General features: G+C 35.7%; 1 protein-coding gene across 1 annotated transcript in view; it reads left to right on the top strand.

The window, feature by feature from the left end:
* The first annotated feature begins 4,323 nt into the window (after positions 1–4,323).
* Positions 4,324–20,000, top strand: part of LOC136840018 (uncharacterized) — a 59,974-nt gene continuing 44,297 nt past the window's right edge. The window contains exons 1-2 of the mRNA XM_067106305.1: positions 4,324–4,490; positions 6,893–7,707. Of these exons, the coding sequence (XP_066962406.1) occupies positions 4,324–4,490; positions 6,893–7,707 (982 nt within the window). The remainder of the gene's footprint in view (positions 4,491–6,892; positions 7,708–20,000) is intronic.

The following is a 20,000-nucleotide window of genomic DNA, read 5'->3' on the forward strand; positions in this document are numbered from 1 at the left end:
GGGCAGGGTAAGGGGGCAATGAAGCTGATGGACACCTGAGTGACGCCTGACATCAATGATGTGAGAGGTTGGATACGCACCTTTTGCGTTAATTTCTTTTTTAGATTAGTATCATGAATGGTAATATTGTTAATAGTGTTATATACCTGAATGTGAATAGTATTATGTGGTAATATTGTAAGTTAAATAGTATTACATATTATGCAGTAATATTGCCAAACTGTCAAAAGTATTACACATTAAATAGTAATATTACCAAACTGTCAATTGTATTATATAGTAATATTACCAAAACTGTCAAAAGTATTAAATAGTCATATTACCAAACTGTCAATTGTATTATATAGTAATATTACCAAACTGTCAAAACTATTAAATAGTCATATTACCAAACTGTCAATAGTATTAAATAGTAATATTACCAAACTGTCAACAGTTTTAAATAGTAATGATACCAAACTGTCAATAGTATTAAATAGTATAATGTTACCAAACTGTCAATAGCATTAAATAGTAATGATACCAAACTGTCAATAGTATTAAATAGTAATATTGCCATACTGTCAACAGTATTGAATAGTAATATTACCAAACTGTCAACAGTATTAAATAGTAATATTACCAAACTGTCAATAGTTTTAAATAGTAATATTACCAAACTGTCAATAGTATTAAATAGTAACATTACCAAACTGTCAATGGAATTAAATGGCAATATTACCAAAACGTGAATAGTATGATATACTAATATTACCAAACTGTGCATCATATTAAATAGTAATATTACCAAACTGTCAATATTATTAAATAGTAATATTATCAAACTTTGAATATTATTACTCTACTATTTTGATTAACGTTCCGTCATCCTTTGGAATACAGCTTAAAAGATTTTATTGAAATATGCCACTATCTCTCATTTACTAATGTATATTACCCAGCCATGATTTCCCACCTATTAAGTGCACCTCTGGCGAAAGTGAGCAGTGAAAGCGCTAAGTGAAAGTGACTTCATGCTGATATGTCACACTTTCACTCACTAAAATAGATTACTGAGTGACTGATTAGAGGGAGGAACCTGAACTGAATTTTCTATTGAAGAAACAACCTAAAATTGTTTTCGCCCGATAGTCAATGATCTAATTAGCACTGACCTATTCATTTGCATTTCATCAGTGCATGGCTGAATTGAATATAGAATATAGAATTAGCTACCAGAGATGTAGAAAAAAATAATAGCTTTACGAGACTCTTAAAGGCTGCCGTAACTTTGGTAAACGTAATGAAGGAATCTAAAGGCCTGATGTGGACCCCTGGAATCAAACCAACCAACAGAGACAGACAATTGTCCCTCCTGGTCTTGGCTGTCTCGTATCATTCTCCTCCAAACGTCTTTGACAGTTGCTGGGCTACAATGGACTCTCTCTCGGCATTTAAAATTAAATATGATTCCTCTGACTAAAATGTATTCATTTCCTCAAAGTATTCAGTTTTCATAAGCTCGAATCCCGCAGTTTATTGCAAGCTGGATTGCAGAGAATTCCAGGCAGTTTGTTTTATTGCATGCAAAGCTTTATTTCTGAGGCAATTGTTTCTAGTTAAATGCTCACCACTGGATATATATATATATATATATATATATATATATATATATATATATATATATATATATATATATATATATATATATATATATATATATATATATATATATATATATATATATATATATATATATATTTACTTTTGTTCGCTCCTTGACAGAAATACTTCACCACGAATGAAGATGTGACTCGGAAGATACGTCATTCAATTTCGACCTGAGAAATCCTCTCAAATGCCTTGCTAATGAAATAGAGATCCTGAATAATAATAACAGAGCAGAAATAGACAGAATAATACGACCGTGAGGAGGCTCTTTGCTTCCTGCGAAGTAATCCTGACGACAGTAATTAGAAGCGCGACAAATTTCCAAGGAATTGAGACAAACAAGCGCTTTCTTTCCTCGCAAGCACAAATTCGGTAGAACAGTTTCGTCTTTTCTCTGTCTGCCTGTCAGTGCGTGCATCAGTGTGTGTGTGTGTGTGTGTGTGTGTGTGTGTGTGTGCGCGCGCGTGTGTGTATCCTCGATAAAAAATATACTTAATTTAGGTTTGCAAGTTGATTAGGAGCACGAGGAATTTAACTGAATGTACTTAACTCGAATAGGTCTCGAATAGGTAATGACACCATTCCACCCGCGAAAATCTGCTGAGGGAATTTTCACATTGAGTCTTTATCCTAGGGAGAGAGAGAGAGAGAGAGAGAGAGAGAGAGAGAGAGAGAGAGAGAGAGAGAGAGAGAGAGAGTAATTGCAAAGTACCATCTCTCAACAGAAATGGTTTGCTAAATTTGTGCCTGACTCGCTGACGAGAGCAGAACAAATTTCCCGGAATTGTCGATTCACAGAACACGCACTCCGCTAAGGCATCTCTTTTCCTCTTCCCTCAAAAAAATCACTTGACAAATTCACCTTTGACCTGTCTTTACGCTAATGCGCGCGCGAGCACGTAAATGTCCATCAGTCGTGGTATAAAACTCAAGTAAAAAAATGTTGAGTTCAATTTGCCTGGCTAATGATTAACACAGAGAGAGAGAGAGAGAGAGAGAGAGAGAGAGAGAGAGAGAGAGAGAGAGAGAGAGAGAGAGAGAGAGAAGAAGTAGCGTTTTGCGATCTGCTTTGTTTTATATCTCATGATAGACTTTTCAGAACCTACTAATCACTTGTAGCCTTATTCACTGAACTGATCAGTCGTTACGCTGTGTTGTTTTGTAGAATATTTTGTAGTAAATTGGTGTCCTACAGCATTCGTTGCACTGTAGTTTACAAAATGAGTTGGTGTTTAGAAGGGAAATTGAATAATAATCTACCTTTTTTAGTTTTCTGAAAAAAAAAGCTATTGTGCCGCCTTTGTCTGTCGGTCCGCAGTTTATTCTGTCCGCACTTTTGCTGTCCGTCCTCAGATCTTAAAAACTACTGACGCTAGAGGGCTACAAATTGGTATGTTGATCATCTACCCTCCAATCATCAAGCATACCAAATTGCAGCCCTCTAGCTTCAGTAGTTTTTATTTCTATATAAGATTAAAGTTATCCATAATATAGGCCAGGCCACCACCGGTCTGTGGTTAAAGTTTCATGGGCCGCGGCTCATACAGCATTATATCGAGACCACCGAAAAATAGAACTATTTTCGGTGGCCTTGATTATACGGATGTACAGAAAAAACTCGATTGCGCCGAAGAAACTTTGGGTCATTTTTACTTGTTTATTTTTGTGCATTCTACAGCATTCGCTGCACTGTAGTCTACAAAATGAATTGTGTTTAAAAGGGAAATTGAATAATAATCTACATTTTTATTTTTATTTTTTGCTTATTCGTACTTTTAAGGCTTTCTTAAATCATGGCTTATATTAAGTGCAACTGAGTGCATTGCTACCCGAATGCAATTCTCCTTGTTTTTTAAAGATTTATTTACATTTTTCTATCTATTAATTTGTTAATTTATCTGTTTTATAATAATTTATTCCTTCTTTCTGCATTTTCCATTACCTCCTGTTATTCCATTCGGAGTGAACACCGTAATATTCTTTGGAAAGCTTGAATTTCAAGTCAGTGGCCGCTGTGGTGGGCTTGTTCCATATAATAATAATAATAATAATAATATATATGTATAATAATAATAATAATAATAACAACAACAACCTTCACTAATGTAAAATGACGAAGATTATTCATAACATTCAAAGCTATGAGTGACCCTCTTTGACTTTGTTGACCTGTCATTAGAGCAGATTGGATTAGCTCTCTGTATCATTTGCTAAATGTAATTTTTATTAAATTCTAGGCAATAGTCGCGAGATTAAACCGCTTTCCACTGAAAACTGTAATTCCAGTCACTTTTCGCCCCAAAGAAAATTATATTCGTAATAATTAAGCTTCCACATTTTTTTTCCAGTTCTCTATGACTACAAGGTCATCGTATAGTTTATACCCATGAGCACAGGTTGATGAGAGAGAGAGAGAGAGAGAGAGAGAGAGATTTCTGATCAATATAGGAATGATGAACAGAGAGGAACGGAATGAATATAGATAGAGAGAGATGAGGAACGGTAAAAGAAAGACGGAATTGAGGTCAGAGGAAAAATGAGGAACAGAAGGAACAGAGTGAATATAGACGGGGAGAGAAATAAGGAACAGAAAGGAACAGAAAGGAAGGAAGGAAGACAAGAACAGAAGCAAGGAACAGAGAGGAACGGGAATGAACGTGGATCCGGAGAGAAATGGGGAACAGAAAAACCAGCTGGAGGTTTGAAGACCAGAAGATGCAGAAGAACAGAATAGATATAGTCAGGAGAGGAAACGAGGAACAGGAGAGAAAAGAAGGAATTGAGACCAGAACAGGAACGAGGAACAGACAGGAACAGAGTGAACGTGGAACACGAGAGAAGTGAGTAACAGGAAAGAAAAGATTGAATTGAGACCAGAACAGGAACGAGGAACAGAAAGGAACAGCGTGCACATAGAGGAACAGGAAAGAACGAAAGGAGTTAAGACCAAATAAGAAACGAGGAACAGAGAGGAACAGAGTGAATACACAATAAGAGATACAGAGTGATTATAGATCCGGAGAGATGAAGAACAGGAAAGAAAAGAAGAAATGAATTATTATTATTATTATTATTATTATTATTATTATTATTATTATTATTATTATTATTATTATTATTATTAATTTTTGCAGAAAAAATATCATGCGTATATAAAAATATATTTTGCTTTAATTATTCATGGCATCCTCACCCCTTGGGAACTGGCTTCGCGCCCCTAGTTTGAGAACTCTGGTTAGAACCACCGCCTTAGTCCCCCCCTGATATCTGCTGCAACTCGGGGATCCGACATTCTCGTGAGCTAAATCCCCGACCTGATTTGACCCAGATTAGGCCCGGGATTTCATTCCGGAGGGATTGGTGTCGAGCATAGTAGCACCAGACGCCCCATTGATGAAAAGTAAATAGGTCGAAGTTAATTAGATCGGCGGCTGCTAATGCATCGTGGCCCCAGGCAATTGGAGTTAAAAGATAAAGCATTAAAAAAAAAAAAAAATTCGCTTTCCTTTACATATAAAAGCATTACTGTCCCGGTCCATTTGCATTACCGATGACATTAGGACATGACAGTAAAAAAAAAAAAAACATTAAAATTAATTAGCTTTTCTTTATATATAAAAGAGTTAGTGTCTTGGTCCATTTGCATTACCGATGGAATTGGGACAGTGCTATGTGATGTGCATGCGATGTGAGAAAAGATGGTGGGGTTATTATGATGATTGGGGAATAATTACCTGTTGGCATGCGTAAGCGGATGAATGGACATGCACGCTACCCAAAATGAATAACGGTAATTCATTGTTTACTCAGGCAATGACGATATACACCTCAAGACTGCCTGTCTCGCACGCATTGCTGCCGTTTGTTTATTCAAAGGATAATGGCTGGCCCGCGATCAAATACAGGAATCACCTTTGGAAATACTGGAATATAAAATTTGGGCCAAAGGTCATTCAGTGAAAATGTTTGTGCATTTTTTTCATAAACCTCTGAATATTAATTCTTCACTCTTGCTAAGAGAATAACGAAGAGGACTTTCAATTTTTCCCCTGCGCTAATTCAACTGAAATGTGACAATATGAATATCAATAAATGGTTCAATTTCTCAAATCTCCTGACATTTAAATAATTCAGTTGCATTTTTATCCATCTCTTGATTTGTTAATTTATTCCTTCTTTGCAATAACTAATCAATTTTTGTCTGCATTTCTCATTACCTTCTGTTAATTTCTCTCTAATGAACACCATAGTATTCTTTGGAAGCTTGAATTTCAAGTCAGTGGCCCCTTGTTCCGTATGAATAGGATCCTTTTTTTGAATAATAATAATAATAATAATAATAATAATAATAATAATAATAATAATAATAATAATAATAATAATAATAATAATAATAATAATACCTTCTGTTACTTCTTTCTAATGAACACCATATTCTTTGGAAGCCTGAATTTCAAGTCAAAGGCCCCTGTGGTGGGCTTGTTCCACATGAATAGGGTTCATGATCAGAATAATAATAATAATAATAATAATAATAATAATAATAATAATAATAATAATAATAATAATAATAATAATAATTCGAAGCAGTTTAGACCCACTCATATATTATAGCAATCGTTAATGACGATCTAAGAATGAACTCCCAATTACAAATACACGAGAAAAAAATATCACATTTAAGAAAATATCTTCAACGGAAACACTTCGCAGGCCTCCCCAAAGTACAGACTTCAATGTCCCCCCTTCAAACGTATGATGATGGTTTTATTTTCCAAGATTGCTCCATTACAACGAGAGGGAATGAGAGGGAATGGCACCATAAATCAGAGACGAAGCGAATTTGCATTCCGTTTACGGCAGCTCCCTGCTAAATTAGGTCCACTTGGAGGACCCGTAAAATGGACATTCTCCATTCCTATAGCGCGTCGTTTTGTTTACTTTGTTTATGTGGAGAATGTCCACCGAGTTACCGTGTTGACGTGGGAATTGTGTATCAGAGAGAGAGAGAGAGAGAGAGAGAGAGAGAGAGAGAGAGAGAGAGAGAGAGAGATAGTGAAATATTTATGGAAACGTATTTTTGTGTATATAACGATACCTTTTCACCTGTACGTACTTTTTGCGAGAAGTGAAGGTTTTGTTTGGCATCCAAAACCTTCACTGCCTTTCAAGTATGCCTTCCACCCCTGACCCTCCAAACAGCCTTTCAAGTATGCCTTCCACCCCTGCCCCCCCAAAACAGCCTTTCAAGTATGCCTTCCACCCCTGCCCCTCCAAACAGCCTTTCAAGTATGCCTTCCACCCCTGCCCCCCCAAAACAGCCTTTCAAGTATGCCTTCCACCCCTGCCCCCAAAACAGCCTTTCAAGTATGCCTTCCATCCCTGCCCTCCAAACAGCCTTTCAAGTGTGCCTTCCACCCTGCCCCTCCCAAACAGCCTTTCAAGTATGCCTTCCACCCCCTGCCCCCAAACAGCCTTTCAGCATGCCTTCCACCCCTGCCCCCAAAACAGCCTTTCAAGTATGCCTTCCACCCTGCCCCCAAAAACAGCCTTTCAAGTATGCCTTCCACTCCTGCCCTCCAAACAGCCTTTCAAGTATGCCTTCCACCCCTGACCCTCCAAACAGCCTTTCAAGTATGTCTTCCACCCTGCCCTCCAAACAGCCTTTCGGCATGCCTTCCACCCTGCCCCCAAAACAGCCTTTCAAGTATGCCTTCCACCCCTGCCCCCAAAACAGCCTTTCAAGTATGCCTTCCACCCCTGCCCCCAAAACAGCCTTTCAAGTATGCTTTCCACCCCTGCCCCCCCCAAAACAGCCTTTCAAGCATGCCTTCCATCCCTGCCCCTCCAAACAGCCTTTCAGTGTGCCTTCCACCCTGCCCTCCAAACAGCCCTTCAAGTATGCCTTCCACTCCTGCCCCCAAAGCAGCCTTTCAGTATGCCTTCCACCCTGCCCCAAAAACAGCCTTTCAAGTATGCCTACGGCATTCAGGCAATCCCAATTACTCACCGTGACCGATAAGGCAATCTCCTTTCCTCCCAGTGATATTATGTCAGGTAGTATATCATTTCGTTTGTAATATTGGGAGGGCCATTTCGCATGATGCAGGGCCGTCATTAAGGATGAATACTCCCCCATCCCACCCCCTCCCCAACATCAAATGCCCACCCTTCTTGGTTGGGAAGATTAAATTGAGACGGAAAAAGAAAATCATTCGCGATAGATTTAGAAGAAGGTTTCTTTTTTCTCCAACGGCTGGACATAGTTTTTTTTTTTTTTAAAGATCAGCTTTTCCCAGTTTGTCTTGGGCGAAAATGTTTTTTTTTTTTTTATGATGGGCAATGGTAGGTTGCTCAGAGAGAGAGAGAGAGAGAGAGAGGGAGAGAGAGGGCGGTATTGGGTTGCTCAGAGAAAGAGAGAGAGAAGGAGGTTGGTTATTGGGTTGCTCAGAGAGAGAGAGAGAGAGAGAGAGAGAGAGATAAAACCATTGTCTGTAGGTACGTGGGTGTTAAGCAAACGTTTTGGGATATGAAGAAGGAAGAAGCAGAGAAATAAAGAAATAAGAGAAGAGAGAGAGAGAGAGAGAGAGAGAGAGAGAGAGAGGGAGAGAGAAATAGAGAGAGAGGAGGGGAGAGAAATTGTGGATTGGTTATTAAAAAAATAGGAAAAAATAGAAAATATAAAAAAGACCTCTGCCTGAAGGCACCGGGTGTTAAAGAATAACGAAAATAAAGACACAGAGAGAAAATAAGAGAGACAGAGAGAGAGAGAGAGAGAGAGAGAGAGAAACATTCTTACACGTGAGAAATCATTTTCACATACTCTTAAAATATGCATAACATACGTGAGAAGGCCTCGACAAGAGAGAGAGAGAGAGAGAGACAGAGAGAGAGAGAGAGAGAGAGAGAGAGAGAGAGAGAGAGAAAGAGGTGCTGGCAGCGGTAGGCACTGCTGTCGTGTTTATTATCTCCTAAATGGTACTTGAATTCAGCAAGATCCCCCCGTAAATGGGATGCAAATTCAACTCTATGATTTATGCTTGCTGTTACGTCCGTTTCAGTCCTTTGCAAGGGTTTATGTAGCAGAGGTTGCTCTGTTAGGAAAGAGTAATTTATATATATATACACACATACACACACACACACACATACATACCATTTCCCTGAAAGCTTACGACAAATGAATGAATTGAATGGACTTCCTCTTTCCCAACTCTACAGACAAACTCGTTCTCCAACACAGGATTGCTGGCTGTTTGACTCACATGATAATATCGCAACTCCTCCTATTTACTATTTCAGCTCGAAACTTTGTCACGGCAAACCAGAGAGAGAGAGAGAGAGAGAGAGAGAGAGAGAGAGAGAGAGAGTTGGGGGACACAGTTCGTTCGGCTTCCCAGAGTCCTAACAACATTGCAATTTCAAATACGCTCAACTCTGCAACTTTATTGATGGACATATTCCACACCACGAGAAGTTTTCAGAAAAATGGGGTGCTTTCTTTTCCTGGACTCGTGGCTTTTTTTTCCGTAAATCCTTCGTTCTTTGGACTTTCTAATGTAAGGTTATTTTTAGTTTCCTGTAAAAGACAACTATTGAGATGGCTTTGTCTGTCCGTCCGCCCTCAAATCTTTACAAATTACTGAATCTAGAGGGGGCTGCAAATTGGCATGCTGATCATCCACCTCCAATCATCAAACATGCCAAATTGCAACCTCCTAGTCAGTAGTTTTGATTTTATTTAAGGTTAAAGTTAGCCATGATCGTGCGTCTGAAAGCTATAAGACAGACCACCACCGTGCTGTGGCTGAAAACTCGATTGTCATCCACCCTCCAATCATCAAACATACCAAATTACAAGCCTCTAGCCTCACTAATTTTTATTTTATTTTAGGTTAAAGCTAGCCATGATCGTGCGTCTGGCAACGATATAGGAAAGGCCACCACCGTGCTGTGGCTGAAAGTTTAATGGGGCGCGGCTCATACAGCATTATACGCTGTACAGAAAAAACTCGATTGTGCCGAAGAAAGTTTGGCGTATTTTTTTACTTGTTGTTATTATGATGTAATGGTATCAGTTTTTTAGAAACCCTTCCTCATGTACAGTTCCAGGCCCAGGTTCGAATCCTGGCCCGGGGACGAAGTACCTATAACAATAATAATTCCCTTTGAGTGTAAGATATATATATACATATATATATATATATATATACTGTATATGTATATATATGTATATATATATATATATATATATATATATATATATATATATATATATGTATGTATATATACTCGTATATATACACACACACATGAATCAGTAGAATTCACTAGCAGATTCTGCACACAATTCAAATACACATACACAAACACATTTACACATAGATATTTAGATACATACATTCTTACATATATATACATATATCTATCTATCTATCTATCTATATTATATATATATTATATATATATATATATATATATTATATATATATATATATATATATATATATATATATATATATATACTTACATACATAGCATAATAAGTTCTTACCTACTTCCACTTCCACGCTATAACAGAGTGATTAAAGGTGCCACGCCATCAACACAATACCAAAGTTTTAAGATTCTGTTCATTGTTGACTCACGGTTACAAAAACACCTCATTTGCAGCTGTAATGGAGAGGATGGTATTCCGGCATTTATAAAATATTACAGCACATCATATGTCAGGCTGGAATAGATCTGATTTATGTTTATTCAGGGATTTCAAAACATTTGTTCGTGGAAATAAAAATTATGTATGTCAAGTTGATTTTATGTATCGTATACGGATCTCGTGATTTCAAATGTTTATAAAATATATATATATATATATATATATATATATATATATATATATATATATATATATATATATATATATATATATATATATATATATATATATATATATATAATATTTATATGTGTATATATATATAAACACATAAATAGATATTTTAAATAAGTTTATAATGGTAACGTTTCAACCATCAGATCACTCTCTCTCTCTCTCTCTCTCTCTCTCTCTCCCAGTTTGACTCCGAGGTAACATTATATCTGAAACAGACGGTAATTAGATATCCTACATAATGAAAAGTTAAATTTTTCTATCTAATTTTCTCTCTCTCTCTCTCTCTCTCTCTCTCTCTCTCTCTCTCTCTCTCTCTCTCAACTAAACTTAAAGTTGAACGGATAATTACCTCGGAAAACAGCTTCTTAGTCCCCTAAACCCACACACCCCCCCTACTCTACCCACCCCCAAAATCTCCCGGGACCCATTTTCCAAGTCTTATTAATTGAAATCTGTAACTTAAACCTTCCTTTCTTACCCATTTGAAAAGAAGAGGCAACAAGCGTAATTGGATATAGAATTTAGGCAGAGGCCAGGCGCTGCGACCTATGAGGTCATTCAGCGATGAAAAGGAAATTGAGAGTTAAAAGGTTTGACAGGTGTAACAGGGGGAAAACTTCAAAGAAGTTGCACTATGAATCAATTGTTAGGAGAGGCTGGAAAGAAATTAAGATGGAAGAGACAGAATATAAAAGGAGGTACAGTAAAAGGAACGAAAGAGGTTGCAGCAGCTAGGGACCTAAGGAATGCACGCTGAAAAGAACCATAAGTAATGCCTACAGTGCACCGCATGAGGCGCACTGACGGCGCTACCAGCCAAGAAGCGTAATTGAGGACCCGGTTTCAATTTGGTTCGTCTCTGCGCGAGGCCGGAGAGGAACGGCGCATTTACATTCTCGGTCACGTGACTTTCGTTCCAGCTTTTCTAAACAATATTCGTTGATTGGTTGGACGAAAGAAAACTATATTATACGAAGGCGGGAAATTAGATTCTTGTTCCTGTTACGAGAATCTCATCGAAGCAGTCAGGCAAGCAGTTCATTTCAGTTCATTCAGGTTTTATTGCTCTTCTTCTTGCAAGCAGATATATGATGAATTTTTATACATACATACACTCATTATATATATATATATATATATATATATATATATATATATATATATATATATATATATAAATAAACTGTATATATATATATATATATATATATATATATATATATACAGTATATATATATATACTGTATATATATATATATATATATATATATATATATATATATATATATATATATATATATATATAGAGAGAGAGAGAGAGAGAGAGAGAGAGAGAGAGAGAGAGAGAGAGAGAGAGAGAGAGAGAGGCCACAGAAAAAATAGATCTATCTTTCGCTGGTCTCGGTATAATGCTGTATGAGCCGCGTCCCTTGAAACTTTAACCACGGGCCAGTGGTGGCCTGTCCTATATCGTTGCCAGAAGGACGATTATGGCTAACTTTCACCTTAAATCAAATCAAAACTACTGAGGGGGCTAGAGGGCTGCAATTTGGTATGTTTGATGATTGGAGGATGGATGATCAACATACCAATTTGCAGCCCTCTAGCCTCAGTAGTCTTTGAGAACTGAGGGCGGACAGAAAAAAGTGCGGACAGAATAAAGAGCGGACGGACAGACAAAGCCGGCACGATAATTTCCTTTTAATGAAAACTAAAACGCAGGGAATTATTCAAATTATTCATTGCAATTGAACAAGAGTAGAGATTCTCTCTCAGCCAAAAGCTAAAAATACACAGAATCATTATTTATCATAATCATTAAATAGAAAGGAAGTATTGCCACCGGGGAATTCCCCCAGAATGGAAGGCCCCAAAAAAAGAGGAATTACCCAGAATGACGGGCCTCAAAAAAGAGAGGAACTCCCCCAGAATGGCGGGCCCCAAAAGAAAGGAATTCCCCCAGAATGACGGGCCCCAAAAGACAGGAATTCCCCCAGAATGACGGGCCCCAAAAGAGAGGAATTCTCCCAGAATGATGGGGATACAAAAGAGAGGAATTCCTCCAAAATGACGGCCCCAAGAGAGAGGAATTCCCCCAGAATGACGGGCCTCAAAAAAGAGGAATTCCCCCAAATGACAGGCCCCCAAAAAAGAGGAATTCCCCCAAATGACAGGCCCCAAAAGAGAGGAATTCCCCCAGAATGACGGACACCAAAAGAGAGGAATTCCCCCAGAATGACGGACCCCAAAAGAGAGGAATTCCCCCAGAATGAAGGACCCCAAAAGAGAGGAATTCCCCCAGAATGAAGGACCCCAAAAGAGAGGAATTCCCCCAGAATGAAGGACCCCAAAAGAGAGGAATTCTCCCAGAATGACGGGACCCAAAAAAGAGATGTAGAATTCGGTCAAGGGCAATGTCTGCTTCTGCATTACTCTGACTCACTAGTTCGCCCGCGTTCCTTCCTTCCTTCCTTCCTTCCAGAATCCGAATTAATCACATGGGCTGGCTCATTAATTATCAGGACTCAGTGATTGGAACCCAGGTTCGACGACGGAGGAAATGAACGGAAGACTAATGATGGCTCCCACCTCGGGATGTTTCTCGCGTGGATGCTGGCAAATACCGAAGCGGGGAAAATGAAGGTTTTTTTTTTTATTCTATCTTGCAAAGATGTTCTGAGAGAATACAATAAAATGAAGTAAAAAATGAGTTTTCTGTACATCGTATAATCAAGGCCACCGAATACAGATCTATCTTTCTGTGCCAGACGCACGATTGTGGCTAAACTTTGACCTTAAATCAAGTAAAAACTACTCAGACTAGAGGGCTGCAGTTTGGTATGTTTGATGCTTGGAGGGTGGATGATCAACAGATCAATTTGCAGCCCTTCAGCCTTAGTAGTTTTTAAGATCTTGGGGCGGAAACTTTAACCACGGCCCGGTGGTGGCCTGGCCTATGTCGTTGCTAGACGCACGGTTATGGCTAACTTTAGCCTTGAATCAAATAAAAACTACTCAGGCTAGAGGGCTGCAACTTGGTATGTTTGATGCTTGGAGGGTGGATGATCAACATACCAATTTGCAACCCTCCAGCCTCAGTAGTTTTTAAGATCTGAGGACGGACAGAAAAAACGTGGATAGAAAAAAGTGCGGAAGGACAGACAAAGCCGGCATAATAGTTTTCTTTTACAGAAAGCAGAACGCAGGATTAAATGAAAAAATGAATAAATAAGACTTTGCAAACGAAAGATCAATTATTATATTAGAATATTCAACTGAGTGACATTCACTACAGATTATCCTTGAAAATACGGGAAATATAAATTTTATGATGAAATATCAATATCAATTAATATATCCGGGTAACGCTCAATGGAAATGTAAATTCCATTTGAAATGATTATCGCTGATCATGATTCCGAATTCATAGCTGCCTGACGTTCAGTAGATCATAAAAAGGTTTTATTTAAAAAATTACAGTTAAATAGATTCTATTTTGAAAGCTCCGATACGTCACAATTAAGACCGACAAATGCTTCAGTATTACATGTCCTCAGTGATAGTTAATGTCGAATATTTCAAACTTCTTTATAGAATTTTGTCGCATTTTATATTGTCTGTTAATGTCTGTGTACTGATATGACATTCTTAAAGTGTTACAGTAAAGATTATGTCAAATTTTAGCATATGGATGGACCAAAGCCTTCTTCATGCGATTCAGTATATAAATATATATATATATATATATATATATATATATATATATATATATATATATATATATATGTGTGTGTGTGTATATACATATATATATATATGTATATATATATGCATGTATATGTATATATATATATATATATATATATATATATATATATATATATATATATATATATATATATATATATATATATATATATATTATTGCTGTTTTTACTTTTTTATTATTATTAGTATTATTATTATTTTTTAGTTTTTATTATTATTATTATTAATATTATTATTAATTTTTTAGTTTTTATTATTATTATTATTATTATTATTATTATTATTATTATTATTATTATTATTATTATTATTATTATTATTTTACCTTTTTATTATTATTATTATTATTATTATTATTATTATTATTATTATTATTATTATTATTATTATTACCAGTTCGTATATAAACACGAAAAGAAGAGAAAACTACGTCAAAATCAAACTACAAAAAAAAAAAAACCATTAATCTCTGAGCGTGGAAATATACACTCACTATCTTTCCACCAAAGTTGGAAAAGCATTCGACGAGTCCACAAAAAAAAAAACTCGATTTGAATCTAATCTTGGCTTTTGTTTCGAAATGAAAACTCTGGCCGGTGGAAAGAATTGAATTTTGACTCTTTTTTTTTGTGTGTGTGTGTGCTGAGGTTGGAATCATTCCAGAACTTAAAACAAGTTGTTTGTGTGTGTTTGTGTAAGTGATTCCTGTCTGTCTTGCAAGGGAACTTTTGATGTTTTTGCTATTTTCTCTCTCTCTCTCTCTCTCTCTCTCTCTCTCTCTCTCTCTCTCTCTCTCTCTCTCTCTTGTCAAACACATTCACACGCCAACACACATACACACACACAAATATAGATATATATATATATATATATATATATATCTATATTTATATATATATATATATTTATAGATGTATTCATTTATGTATCTATCCATCTCTCTCTCTCTCTATATATATATATATATATATATATATATATATATATACATATACTTACATATATATACATATATATATATATATATATATATATATATATATATATATATATATATATATATAATATAATATAATGACCTGAGAGAGAGAGAGAGGAGCATACATTGACTCTAATGAATCCCCTACAGTTTCTCACCACTGGGGTCCAATGCCCTGCCCGAAAAATAAAATCATATAACATTTCACCTCTCCACATATTTACATCCACAAGCTTACCCTCGAGAAACATAAGTAACGCTTGAAAGTTCGACCTTCTTCAGCAATCAGGTAGCTAGAGTCCATTAAGTGTTTTGGTGTTTTTTCCGCTCAGTCGCTTACGTAAGGGCGTAGGAAAGGGCAGTATCCTGCTGCCCAGCTCGTTTGGAGAGACTGCCGAGTGAGATTATTCTTTATCTTTATGGGTGTTCTGTGCAACTGGCTTCAGGATCTTTGCCTGATCGTTTTCTATCACTCCCTCAGGCTGGTGTTCGTACCACTTATTACTGCAAGCTAGCTGGTGTTTCTTGCACAGGCTCCAGCGGAGGGCTTTTGCTACTGAATCATGCCTCTTTCTGCACTGGTTCTGCGCAAGCGCCGGACTTTCGCTTGCTATGTGGTTTATGGTCTCGTCTTTCATATTGCAGTTCCTGCATATGGGTGAGATGTTATTTCCATCTATTGTTCTTTGGACATATTATCTGGTTCTTGGGGCCTGATCTTGTGCCGCTGTTAGCATTCCTTCTGTTTCCTTCTTGAGTTCTCCCCTCTGTAGCCATTGCCATGTTTCATTGCTGGCCGGTTCTTTAGTCTGTGTTATTATTATTATTATTATTATTATTATTATTATTATTATTAAAATGAGGAGAGTGATATCTGAGAGTTCAGCCAGGGTAAACTGGATGAGTCTAAAAGCGTGGTCAGAAAACTATGTAAAACCAATAGCTATTCAAAGTCGAGGCTAGGACCGGACCCTCTTTTTAAACCAGAGACGATCTCTGGAGAGCGAACTCTGCCAAACAGCGACCCGGACTCTACAGAGGTCCAGTTGAATTGAGGTAATGAAGCCAGATGAAGCTAGGATTCAGGTGGGTCGTTCATGAAGCTGGAATTCGTTTGATTGAGGGGTTGTGGGCGGGGGCGATAGGAAATATGATCCAGCGACAATAGAAAGACAAATGATGAACAAAAATGGAAAATTGTCTTGGTAAAAGTGGAATAGGATGCAATGAAAAATCAGTCGCATAGAAGTGATTAGCATTTAGAGACATACATATGTAAACAAATATACGTGACTAATCACCATTAAGTTGCTTTGATAAGCAAGGTAATTAAAAGATTAATGGAGGTTTGTGTAAAAGGGACTATACAGTATACACAAAGTATACAGAAAGTGAAGGATACGCTAAGAACCATTAAAAATTCCATAATAAAAAATTTTTGGATTAATTCTTAATATATATATATATATATATATATATATATATATATATATATATATATATATATATATATATATATATATATATATATATATATATATATATATATATCTATATATATATATTAAAAGCCAAGAATATGATGAAAAATATTCACAGAGAGAGAGAGAGAGAGAGAGAGAGAGAGAGAGAGAGAGAGAGAGAGAGAGAGAGAGAGATTAAATTTAGGTTTTAACCCGTCTACTTTGAATAGTCTGGGTATATATATATATATATATATATGTATATATATGTGTATATATACTGTATGTATATTTACATATATATGTATATATATGTGTATATATACTGTATGTATATATACGTATATATGCATATATATATACTGTATATATTATATATATATATATATATATATATATATATATATATATATATATATATATATATATATATATATATATATATATATATATATATATATATATATATATATATATATATATATATATATATATATATATATATATATATATATATATATATATATATATATATATATATATATAAACAATTATAACATATGCTACCTTGTATATCCAATTAGGACCCGACACCTAAATTCGTCCCAATCGAGACACGAAAAAGACCGCTGATTTTAACGAGGATAAAATTAACATATATTAAAAAAAAATAAGGCTTTTGATTGCATTAATTGAAATGGCGTCGCATTGTTGAAATTCCGCTTTGTATCCGAGGATGAGAAAAAAATTATATAATTGCTTACATGTTTGGGATTTGTATCTGAGAAAAGAAAAAAAATCGGAAGCACCGGCGAGCAGAAGCGACAAATATCAAAGCACGGTTATTTCAGGAATCAGCTAGAACGTTAACAAGTAAAAAATGCGCCGAAGTTTCTTCGGCGCAGTCGAGTTTTCTGTACAGCCGCTACAGTATACTATAACCAAGGCCACCGAAAATAGATCTATCTTTCAGTGGTCTCGGTATAATGCTGTATGAGTCGCGGCCATTGAAGCTTTAAACACGGCCCGGTGGTGGACTGTCCTATATCATCGCCAGAAGCACGATTAGGGCTAACTTAACCTTAAATAATATAAAAACTACTGAGGCTAGAGGGCTGCAATTTGGTGTGTTTGATGATTGGAGGGTGGATGATCAACATACCAATTTGCAGCCCTCTAGCCTCAGTAGTTTTTAAGATCTGAGGGAAGACAGAAAAAATACGGACAGAAAAAGGTGTCGACACAAAAAGGATAGACAGAAAAAGTGCGGACAGTAAAACTAGGTATACCAAGCTGGGCGAGTTGATGGCGATCAGTTATAACGATTATCTTGGCCTGGCAAGTAATCGGGCACGCTGTTGACCGGTAGGTTCCCACTGAACGATGATGAAAATTTAAATTCACTTTCCGTTGTCACTAACGGAAAACTATTAAGGGAATCTTTATGACGTAATATTGGATAAAATCAATTAAGTATTGTAACCATTCATGACTTATAACCGCACTGTCATTGTTTCACAAAGGAACAAATTATAGATACTGATTTGATCAAATATGTTTTTCTAAGGACTTTAATATATATATATATATATATATATATATATATATATATATATATATATATATATATATATATATATATATTCTTATGAATATCTCACTTAAAGTAATTCTCCCTTCAGAGAGTCACTTTGCCTTAATCGAGAAATTCAAACGTATGCCAAGCAATCAACATTATTATTATTATTCGGAAGATGAACCTTATTCATATGGAACAAGCCAAAAAGGGCCATTGACTTGAAATTCAAACTTCCAGAGAATATTATGGTGTTCATGTGGAAGAGGCCGCACAAACTCATTGGAAATACAGAAAGAAGAGAATAGGTGTTAGAAAAGAAAAAATAAATTAACAAATTGATAAATAAACAGATGAAAATAATAATAAATTGTTAAAACACAAGACACACGCCATCTTTCGTAAGCAAATGGTTTGCTTGCACGTTGGGAAATTTAATCGGATTTCAAGCAATTGCAAGCACGTCGCCTTCGCAAGCAAATGCTCTGGGAGCGTCAGGTCTTTTTTTTTTTTTATTCCTCTCTGCAACTTGCAAGACGAGATGAATTGCTCACGCTTTGCACTCTGCAATGGTGAGTGATTTACGCTTACGAACCTTAATAAAAAAAAAAGGTCGGTCTCATACATTGCACAGTTAATTAACTTTCGAATTGCACAGTTGCTGAGGGAAGCTAGACAGAGGATCGTGATTCTGTTTGATACATATATATATATATGTATATATATATATATATATATATATATATATATATATATATATATATATATATATAAAATTCAGGAACGCGCCTTTTGATGAAAATCAGCGTGACTACATTATTATTATTATTATTATTATTATTATTATTATTATTATTATTATTATTATTATTATTATTATTATTAAATTCTTTAAAAAAAAGCTATTGGCTAATTTCTAGAACCTTCCACCACATTAATTTTAAGCTCCCTGACTGTTTTTCAATCAGTTTCATCTGAATCCACAAAACCAGATTTGAATTGAATATTCGTTAACAAATTGAAGTACATTCAATTTTTTAAAGATTGTTTAATTTCAGAAACCTTCTACCTTCATTATTCTTTTTTAACTTCATTGCCTTTCATTTTTTTTAAAAATCAGTATCATCTGAATCCACCAATCTTATCTGCAAGAATGTCGACAAAAAACTCTTTTTCAAGGGAAAGGAAATCGCTTTAGGTGTCTATAAACAGGTGAGCTCTCCAATACCTGGCGACCGTTTCTGGTTGTCAAGTCGACAGCGTAACTTTAAAAAGAGAGAGAGAGAGAGAGAGAGAGAGAGAGAGAGAGAGAGAGAGAGAGGGTGCAGTAAAAGAGTGATCCTTTGGGCTGTTTCTTACACTGTCGCCTGGACAGGGAGTTTTTCCAAACATTCCTCTCGCCTCTTTTCTTCTCGGAGATGTCTTGTAATCGAATCTCACCAGAGAGAAATGAACACTTTTTGAAATTTTTCTTGTTTTTGTTTTTTTGTTTTTGGTTAGATGTTATTCAAATGGAGCATGAAATTATATATGAATGTACATGCAAGTGTATGCTTATATGCGTGCTTTCATTCCTTTATATATATATATATATATATATATATATATATATATATATATATATATATATATATATATATATATATATATATATATATATATATATAT

Source organism: Macrobrachium rosenbergii, chromosome 1 (assembly GCF_040412425.1).
Source record: "Macrobrachium rosenbergii isolate ZJJX-2024 chromosome 1, ASM4041242v1, whole genome shotgun sequence".
In the NCBI taxonomy this organism is placed as follows: Eukaryota; Metazoa; Arthropoda; class Malacostraca; order Decapoda; family Palaemonidae; genus Macrobrachium; species Macrobrachium rosenbergii.